General features: G+C 40.8%; 2 protein-coding genes across 3 annotated transcripts in view; one reads left to right on the top strand and one right to left on the bottom strand.

Annotated features, from left to right (window-relative positions):
• Positions 1-8049, bottom strand: part of arhgef5 (Rho guanine nucleotide exchange factor (GEF) 5) — a 22336-nt gene extending 14287 nt beyond the window's left edge. Inside the window, exons 1-12 of one of the 2 annotated variants that reach the window (XM_014012618.1) lie at positions 7964-8048; positions 7801-7841; positions 4677-7496; positions 4098-4577; positions 3373-3412; positions 3138-3187; positions 2026-2396; positions 1117-1277; positions 857-1009; positions 624-753; positions 464-538; positions 286-375 (exon numbers count right to left, since the gene is read on the bottom strand). In XM_014012618.1, the coding sequence (XP_013868072.1) occupies positions 286-375; positions 464-538; positions 624-753; positions 857-1009; positions 1117-1277; positions 2026-2396; positions 3138-3187; positions 3373-3412; positions 4098-4577; positions 4677-7476 (4350 nt within the window). In that variant the 5' untranslated portion in view covers positions 7477-7496; positions 7801-7841; positions 7964-8048. Of the gene's footprint in view, positions 1-285; positions 376-463; positions 539-623; positions 754-856; positions 1010-1116; positions 1278-2025; positions 2397-3137; positions 3188-3372; positions 3413-4097; positions 4578-4676; positions 7497-7800; positions 7842-7963 lie in introns of both variants that reach the window. The other variant, XM_014012619.1, reaches the window with a different exon arrangement.
• Positions 8050-8482: 433 nt separating this feature from the next.
• m6pr (mannose-6-phosphate receptor (cation dependent)) overlaps positions 8483-10091 on the top strand; it is a 7945-nt gene continuing 6336 nt past the window's right edge. The window contains exon 1 of the mRNA XM_014012625.1: positions 8483-8562. The gene's annotated coding sequence lies outside the window, so the exon portion shown is untranslated. The remainder of the gene's footprint in view (positions 8563-10091) is intronic.

Below are 10091 nucleotides of genomic sequence, written 5' to 3'. Positions count from 1 at the left end.
CACACACACACACACACACACACACACACACACACACACACACACACACAAATACATACACCAGAACACTATCTTCCCCCGTCATAGGGGTAGATGATAACTGTCTGGCAGAGATGATCATGATGTTGAAAGCTCAGGTGGTCCTTGAGGAAATTTTGTTTACTCAAATAAATTTCATAATTTAAAACTATGCCAACATTTCACGATAGAGAAGAAGTATGTAAATATCAATCAGTCTATCAGCCAACACAACCAAAATGTCAGCATTTAATCTCGATTACTCACTCTGCACTCAAAGTCCACCTTAGAATTGAGAGTGACCAAAGACTCTATGTTTTTCATCTGGGAGATGCTGTCGTTACTCTCTTGAATTATCTAAAGAGTGAAGGAAAAAAGGAGTTTGTCAATGCCAAATGATGCTTTACTATAACGATAAAGTGTAAAACGAGGACGTTAACCGCACCTTGTCTAGAAGTTTTAAAGCTTTGATAGCATTTGTTGCCTCCACCGTACCAGGAGTTGTTCTTTTCACAATATTCTGCAGAGACAGTGGTCTAAATGTCAGGCAAAATTCCACACAACTGAAAGGCCCGTCGAGTGTTTCAGAGGGCTTTCATACGCACCTGGACCAGCAGCCTCAATCTGGTGATTCTTTGGAAAGGAAGCACGAGGAAGGATCGAAGAGGAAGCCTCTGACAAACAGGACTCTTCTCTAATAATTCCACAACTCGCTTGAACCCTGGATTCCCGTTCCTAAAACCAAACATACAGTTGAGCTGGAGTTTCTTCTGGATCTAAAAACTGAACGTAAGTCTCCGTCCGTGGGAGGAAACTCAAAGACGGACAAACCGCTTACATGAGTTTTTGGTAGGTGGCGTCCTGATACGACTGGTTGGTGAGGTAGGGCACATAAACTTTCCTGAAGAGCTGACATTGCTTAACAATGATGTCGCACACAGTGAAGTGCATGATGTCCGACTCCAGACGTTCTTCCAACCTGGATAAAAATCTAAAGGAAAAAAATATTAGAATAAGTTCAAAGGGGGGTATTATACAAAATTTAAGTTTTCAAACTGATGAAAACCTTGTCTGAAACAACAGTTGAAGTTTTCTGACCTGCGGCTGATGACACGAACGTCGTACAGACGGGAGAACAGCCAGTTCTTATCCTGAGTGGTCAGCAGCGTCTCCAGCTGTCTGGACTTGACAAAATGATCCACGACTATGTCCAAACTTCGGCAATAGGATGCCTCCGAGGTCACGACCTCAAATCTCACCTTGCAAACAAAATTTTAAAAAAGGATTAAAGTGGAAAAATATGACAATTACTAAACAGGTATCTAACGAGCAGGAAGGTGTCAGCTGTGATTTCCCAACAAATACTAAATCTCCCACTCTGACTCATGTTTCTTGTAAGGTTACAGAAAAATGCAGACTGATTTTTAGTTGAACAATTGGTTAGAGATGCTTCCATGAAAAAGCAGACGTTTAGTATCATAATTCCATCATGAGACAAGGCTGTATCGTTTATAAGAATTTCTATTTTCACAAGATGATAGCAGTGAGCAGAAACAAGAACAATAATCCCTAAAATAAAAAGCAAAAACTGCACTTTCTCCAAGAGAAAACAAAGCAGTTCAAAATGAAGCTGCTTGAGCAATGCATTATCATTGTTAATTTAAAATGCCCTTAGGGGTATTTTGAATGTAACTTTACCAGGTTTGGTATTCCAGTAACTTTCCAAAGATAAAAGTACAAATCACTGATTCCCAACCTGACTCCTAACCTAACTAAATCAGTGTTAGATTTCTTCATAGCAAAACAAGGAAGTAAATGGTTTTAGAAAAACAAAGATAATCAGTGTGAACATAGTTGCCAACAAAGTGCAAAATCTAAAGGCGTAGCTTGCACTGAAACAAGTTTAGACTCCTGCCTCAGTAAAAAAAAAAGAATTCAAACAGTATAAGTGTACTGCATGAGAAGTCTAAGCCATCAAATACCGTATATGTGCTGTAAGACATTTACCTCCTGTAGTCGCCATTGATCCTCTGTGAGCATCTCCAGCTCGGGGTCGTTCCTAACTTCTGGCAAGTCTCGCCACAGTAAGGAATGCTGTGCGAGTGAGGTGGACAGACGTGGAGAGGAGGACCTGCGCTCGGTCCTGGGGAGGTCTGGAAGAGGCAAGCTTTTGACACTAGTGACGGAGCCGGTGTGAGACAAGGAGAATGACTGCGTGATCGCTGGTAGGGGAGGAAGAGGTCTGCGGGCAGGAGGAGGCGAGGGCGTTGGGGAATGGTTGGGGTCTTCACACACTGACAGGACATCGGAGTGAAACTGACGCAGAATCTCGATGTTTTGTGCCACCTCGCTGTACTGCTGGTAGAGCTGTGCTGCATCTGAGCGGCGAGAGAGAGAGAGAGAGAGAGAAATAAAGAAAAATGAGTTTAAATGTACAGGAAGCAAAATAGAGACAGAAAAGTGTTTTTTACAAGTAGATTTTAGCATTTTAAACAGTACTTTCACGCACACTGATTGGAATGCAAAATCACAGCCGCAGCTGTTTTCCCGACAAGTCTATAAAAATGACTGCTTGCCGAAACCTGTTTGTGACTTGCTCAAACACACACACACAGATCAACGCTCCTTTTTTCATTTTAACAGCAAAATGAAATGGCAGTAAAGAAAAAGGCTACAATTTCAGATTGTTTAAAACATTATTTTTAACTGGTGTGAGCCAGAAGTAAACAAACACAGATTTGCTCTCTTATGTGTACGCCACTGAAGCTATGAACCTAACATTAAGTGATTAAAAGATAAACAGCCACCGAGCTCATATTTACACAGAAAATGACTCACACACTTTGAGGGGAAACGCTCAGCCCTGTCATGCTTTTCCTGGCTGTACTCAGATCTAATGTAGTCATGTCGACTTGACTGGGCTGATCTTGATTCTTCAGGATTACTCTAAAACATCACCATAGAACTTCTAAAAATGATCACGCTCTCCAACAAAGGCACAACGCAGATAAGGTGCTTCGTATTTTTAACTACACATCAGATAGTTATTTTAAGGTTCATAAACAAAACACAAAAAAGGTCCATAAACGATAAGAGAAATGTGAAACTGAGAAACTTACTGAGAAAACTTGAATTTCCCTCGACTCTTGCCATTTTGTGGAAAGCATTCCTGCAGTATCAAAAGAGTGCAAAACAGTTCATGAAAACATCTGCTTCAACTTTTTGTGTTGAATATTGCTGCAAAAACTATTTTAATAGATTTAAGGATTATAATAATGTAAATTTCTGACAGGTTTTATTATAAGAGATATTTAAAACTGAGTTCAATTTAAGTACAAGTTTTGATTTACTCACCTGAGGTTCAACTCTCCCCAGCTTTTACTGTGATCATCATCTGGAATTAAAAAGTAAATATTTGTAGCGACACAATGAAACAGCATTTTGAATGTGTAAAAAATTAATAAAAGCTACAACATAAAACAAATAAGTTAAATAGGTAATAAATTTGTTCAATAAATTAGAAGCCCCACAATTGTAAAAGTTACAGAAAAGATAAAGATGTTTCCAGAACTTGTGCTTCAACTACGTGTGTCTGAATAGAGGATTGACATCTGCCTTTTACATTCACACCTTGGATTTTCCCCTTTCTTGCTCCACCTCTGATCATTTCCACCTACAAAATGCTATCACAACACTGTGACATAGTCTCCAGTGCAGGTGACGCAATCTGTCTTGGTTGGTGCAAAGATAACAGACAGATTTAGATAACTTAGTAATTTGTTTGGTTCTGTGAGTGCTGTAGATGCTACTGGAAATAAACATTACTGAGTTGGAAAGTTAGAAGAAACAAAAAGAAGAACGTGATTTTAAAAGTGTTATTTGCTAGATGTTGATTTTGTTGGATTTGATTGTCTGAAGCAAGCAGTCTTGTTTGAAAGTTAACTGCAATGCTTACAAACAATTAAATAAAAGGGACAGAGGTAAAAAAAAAAACCAGCAGGCAGTTCTGCAGATTTTTGAAACAATTAGTTGATTTGATCAGATTCCAGTGTCCCCCACACTCAGTTTTCTGTCTTTACCTGCTGGAGAAAACACTCTGGCTCTGCGATCCCTTGCAACACCTCCTTCATCTTTTCTCTTATTGGTTATGCGGATTCCTCGTCTTCGTATCCGAACTTCAGAACCCACATTCAGAAAACTGGAAGACTTTGTTATAGTTGCCCCATTCTTTACAGCTCCTATATTATCCATTCTGCCTTCCACCTCAGTTTCCTCCTTTTCACTATGATCCTCTTCGGTCCACCTGTCATCACTCATTTCGTCTTCCACCTCCTGACCTCTACCCTCCGTAGGGACAAGGTCAGATTCTGAGTCATAGTTAAGATTGGGGCAGCTTCCAGGCTTGTACAGTGCATTGGTCATTGTTAAAAAAGCCTCCACCTCATTCTCCTTGCTTGTTTCTTTGTCTGTCTTTCTTAAATCATTAATTTCAGCCTTTTCTAACTGAGCCTGAACAGACAGTTCAGTTTTTTGATCCATAGTCTGTTCTTCCTTCTCCCCTGTGTTGAAACGTGTGTCAGTATTAGTGTATGAAGGTGTTACAACATGCACAGCTGCGAACTGATTAGTATTCATGTTGGTTTGGTTTAGTCCCATACCTTTAAACTCCACCTCCAGGTCTTCCTCCTCCAGCTCTGGGTCTGAGTGCCGATCATGTTTTGTCACTGTAAAAATGGGCAAATCTATGCTCCGTCCTGGAATCATTTCCTGCTTCTTGTACTCGACTGGTTTGACCTCTTGACTTTGTTGTAGCTCTGTGTTTGGTTTGTCTATCGTCTGTTCGTCTGAGTGTCCCAGGATCTCACGCACCACACTCGTGGCCCATTTCAGGTGCGGGGCTTGGGAATGACGCTTAGGCACCTTGGACATGCTCCACGCTCCACTCATACTGGCCCTAACTTTCTCCATCTCTTCTTGGCTCATCGATTCAATGTTCATGTCATCCAAGAAGTGTGGGATTCGATCAAAACTGTCCGAGGTACGAACATCAGCATTACTTTGAAGTCCTTCTTTATTATTTTCTCTCCAGTGTTCAAGGAGTATCTCAGTCTTTGAGTCTCTCTTCACTCCCCCAAATCCTATGTGTTGACGTTCCTCTTTGCTCCTCATTTCCTCTCCTAGTTCCAGGTCTTGATGTTCTTTGGATGCATTGCATCGAATGTCGCCTTCAGTTGTGTCTCCTGAGAAAAGTCCTTCCTCTTTTGGTAAATTGTAGTCACTTTCTTTATCCTGGTTGCTTGAAACTGATTGTTTATCCTTTCTGCTGTAGGTCAGATGCTGATCATCCTGAGGTTCTTGTGTGGCCTCATCACTACTTTGAGTATGCTTTTCTAAATTTGGTTCTTCTATTTCTATTCTTCCAACTTCGTCATCTTCTGACAGTGACAGCTCAGTGGTTTCTGACTGGGAAGGACTTTGCTCAGTCACACAAAAGGCATACTTTAGATTCTTTTGCCTCCCTTGTGCACCATTAACCACTTCCTCATTCCTTGTAAATTTGTCCCTCTCTTCACCTTCAGAACTCTTCGAACTATCAGGTGTGGGATCTTCATCTGAAACATCAGCATCACGGAATTGCTTACAGTCATTTGCCCCCTGATAATCTTCTTGTTCTTCTTCGTCGTCTCCACCGCTGGACAATGTCACAAATGTGTTCTCTCCTGACAGCTTTCTGTCTTGCTTCCAACTGGCGTCACTTACTCTTTTATTTCCCGAATGTGCCCAGTGTTTACGCCCACCGTCTTCATCTGTGTCACTCCCCCCATTGTTGTCTGTCATTATCTCTCTCTGTACATCCCCTTGTCGTCTTTCCTCTATCCGCCCACCACTGTGAGGCAGATGTTCCTTTACTTCTCTTTTTGACCAGATTTCAGTCAACTCATCATCTACACTTGCTCCCTCAGAGTCACCGCTGTACTCTTCTCTCCCTTCATGCCTTCCTTTAGAACAGCTTTGCTCCAAGTTCGTCTCACCTGGTTCTGTTTTTCCTCGCCACTTAGGTCTTCCCTTTTCAGCCCGTGACTCCTCATTCTTCTCTTTTCTCCTCTCCTCTTTCTGCCTTTGATAACTCGTTCTGTTCTCATCTTCAATATTCTTGCCCCCCTGTGGTTCTAACCACATCCTTTTTTTCATTGGCAAGCTACTTGTGGTTTCTTTTCTACCTCCTCCTTGTTCCTCACTTCTTTTTTGTTGCTTTTGACTTCTGTAAGCTGCTCCTTCTGGTTCGCTGTGCCTGTCTTTTGTTCTTTCACCTTCAAAAGTACTTTTTATCCTTCTTTCTCTCTTCCTATGACCGTCTCTGTCTTGTCTATATTTCTCAATATCCCCCTTGCTGCCCTGTTCTCTGCTGCCTTGGACTTGTGGCGGCAGCCTCTGAGCAGAACTGTTCATGGATCTGCTGCTTTTGTCTGTTTGACAATCATTTGTCTCCCTGTATCTTCTTTCGTTTCGGTATTGATCATCCTCTCTCTTATCATCAGTGACTTTTCTTTCAGGTCTCAGTATTTCATCTCTGTCCACGTGTCTTTCTGCTCTAGTGATAACCTTGTCATATCCTATCCACTTGTCCTCTTCTCTCCTCCTGGATCTATCTGTTTTGATTTCTCTACCCCTGTCTCCATATCTCTGTCCATCCTTATCTCTCTTCATGTGCATTTTGATCCTGTTGATCCCATCATATCTGCTGAATTGATTCATCAACTCTTCCCTTTCTCTGTCCTTCATTCTTCTCAGCTCACTTTCGTCAATGTCTCCTTCATTCCTGGCATCTTTCCTCCCCTCTTTTCTCTGAGCCCTCTCCTTTCTTTCTGCTTGAATCTCTCTTTCTAGTCTATGAAGTGAGTACATCCTGGCCTCGTCTTGTCTTTGTCTCGGGCTTTGGCCATCTTTTTTTTCACTGTACATGTGTCTCTTTTTTTCCCAGGTATCCATTTCTTCTCTTTGGAGATGATCTCCCTGCTTCCTATCCTCTTCCATTTCAACGTGGGGCATCAGTTTACTTTCAGGACCTGTGTCTAGATTTTTCATTCTTGGAAATGTATCGCCTCTCTTTCCCCCTTTTTTCACGTCTCGCCCAGTCTTGGGCTCCACGCTTGACAGCAGCCTACCATTTCTGCTCCTGCCATCTTCTTGCCTCCTTTCTTTGACAATTCGTTCTCTTTCTCCTTCTCTGACCCAGCAATCAGGAGCTATGTCACTTTCAAAGTGTTGTCGCTGGTCTGCCTCCTCCTTCCTGTTTTTATTTTGTTTGTTGACTCTTTCTTGTTCCAGCGAAGCAGCATTTTTTGGCACAGGACTTGGGTCTCGAGAGTTTCGTCCACCTGGATGGAACTTGTGGTCATGTATACTTAGGTTAGATAATGTGTCAAAGATGGTAGAGATGGCCTTTTTTGTCCCCATGGTATCATAATTTGAAGAACCTAGAAGAGGGTTATGACACAAATCAGTTAAAAATATCTAAATTCATAAAGCTTTCAAGTGCAAGCCAAGTTAAACACAGTAACTAAAAAACATATATAAATCATTTGTAGTGTAATATCAGCCAAGCAAAACACTATTTGACAGTTAGCAACATTACTCTTTAAACATCAGTCTAATTGTTTATTTCAGTTTATGTTTTCTTTTTAAATTCCTGTTGTTTTACTTTCAGGAAAACATGTCTTGAGAGGAGAAGCAGTCAGGAGAAAAGGCGACACCCTGTTAGTATTAGAATGCAGCACAAACCTGTAAAAATGCAAACGAAGTCTCACTGAAGGCAGAAAGGCCTGTGACACATAGGCAAGGCATGTAGCATGCAAACCAGAACTGAAAAACGTTTATGTCTATGTCTATGTCTTCGAATCAGACACAACTTTCAGAATTAAAGGATAATAGTATGTTAACTCACCTAAAGGTGTATGCCGAGGAGATCTGGTCTCCCCCTGTTTCAGCTCAGCTCAAAAGGCATTGGATTGCACAACATTTGACTATTCATTCTCCTGACGCTGTCTGACTGGCAGAGCAGATTTCCTTGTTTTTAGAAACAAACCTTAACAGTCCTTTTCTTTTTTCTCAGTTGATCAACTATTTTGAAAAGTTCATGTTTATGCCTGAGTGTTCCTTGTGCTTTTTTATTTGCTCCTGCTGCCTCTCGCTGTCTCTCCCCAGCCACCCGCCTTGCTCAAATTCCCAAACAAGTTTCAACAGATTGACACTTATCTAATCCCCTCCTCTTTGCCTCAAGTCTCGTCCTCACATTTGCTGGTGTTCCAAAGAGGAGATCGCTCATAAATCCAACAAAAAAGAGATGCTTGTCAATGTGTCATTTCTGCTGTCCCCTGTTCGCATGGCCGTCTGAGAGGACCCCCCTCTGGCTATAACAAGTGCACAAATCTGTCCTGTCTCCTCTCCCATTCTTCTTTCACAAAACACAGGAAGTACATCTCCGAAGTGTATCACAGTGATTGGTTGACAAGGAATGATCGGGTGTGTCTCCTCAACGTCAAGGTAAGAGTTGTAATAACACAAGGAAGTGTGGGGGAAGGGAGAAAGAAAGTGAAGAGTGAGAAATACACACACTCTGCAGGAAAACTCATGGAAGACCCATAAAACCGTCCCCACATTCCCATGAGAGGAATAGTGCCAAGGGGGAAGAAAGGGAAGCTAAACCATTATTTAAAAAAAAACCCAGATGAAGCAATCACAGAGGAGGACACAAGGGGAGGGACAGCTACGTGTGAATGATTTGACTACTCAACTGTACTGATAAGTATCGAAATGGCCTGAGTTGAACGATTTGAAATGAAGCGACTAGACTGCAAGTGTTAGCTGAGTAAAGGTGATTAAGATTAATCTAACTCTGGCTATTGTTAATATTCATTGTTCTTAATAAATTTCCTCAGATACAAGTTCAAGTTAAAGTGTAGTTTACTGTCAAAATCTATGTAACAGGGTTAGCACAGAAGTTGAAATAGCGTTTCACCATTCTCCAATGTGCAGTTAACCATATAAAAATATAGATGACGTAATAAGTTTTTCAGAAGAGTGCATGTTTCTCAGAAGAGTCCATGTATCAAAACTATTGAAACCATCAGCTGCTAATTAAGTTTTATGGCTTTGTGTAACACCAGATTATGAGACTGAGAAGCGTATCTTCAACTTTGTACATGCTAATCTAGATTAGTGAGGGATTTACAGTTAGGTTGGTCAACCTAATAATCTGGGAATAGAGTGCATGTAGCAATGCCTGGTTTTTTAAAAAGGAGAAACACTGACTTGAAATTCACTGCCTTGCTTAAGGCCTTGTCACACTAACATCTTAGCGAACTTAGGTCTTTGTATATCCATTTTTTTTCCAATGCGCTGACTTACACTCAAAAAAAATCAACTTGAAGTCTCTTTTGAATGTATACGTAGTGTATTGCTAATAAGTTGAACAAATACATAACCTATGAGTAACTTATCCATAACTTGTCAGTGCTTAAACATAACTTATACAAATTTATGTCAGCATTTTTTTTTTATTTAAGCAGAGCTTATGAACAACATTAGTGTAACTTGTGCTGCACTTGTCCACAGCGTGTTGGAGCAAACGGCAATGAAGGAAGCTATAACTTTCAGCATCAGCGTAGGAAAACTAAAATGTCAAACATGCTGGTGTAAGTCACAATTAGATGTAAGTTCTAAATAAGCTACCAGCATGCTGATAGTTGATGGAATAAGTTGCCGTACACCGATGTCAGCGAAACACTTTGTATGCACCAAATTTTCAGCATATGTCAATATGTTGCTCATACGTTAGGAATATGTTACAGGCTAGCAAAAGGTAAGTTATGCATAGGTTCACACAAGTTACTCATAAGTTACGCATAAGTTGCCATCCATCTGAAACCAGCTGGGCAATTGTGTAGCAGATGACTAACCCATTTCTGTGCCTAACTTATGAGCAACACATTGGCATAAGCTAACATTTTTGTGCATCAACAAAATTATTGGCTGGCGATCATGTATTCAAATTCAAAATTCAAATTCAAAAT

Source organism: Austrofundulus limnaeus, unplaced genomic scaffold (genome assembly GCF_001266775.1).
Source record: "Austrofundulus limnaeus strain Quisiro unplaced genomic scaffold, Austrofundulus_limnaeus-1.0 Scaffold93, whole genome shotgun sequence".
NCBI lineage: Eukaryota > Metazoa > Chordata > Actinopteri > Cyprinodontiformes > Rivulidae > Austrofundulus > Austrofundulus limnaeus.
Note: the sequence above shows the minus strand (reverse complement) of the source record. Positions and strands in the feature narration are given on the sequence as shown.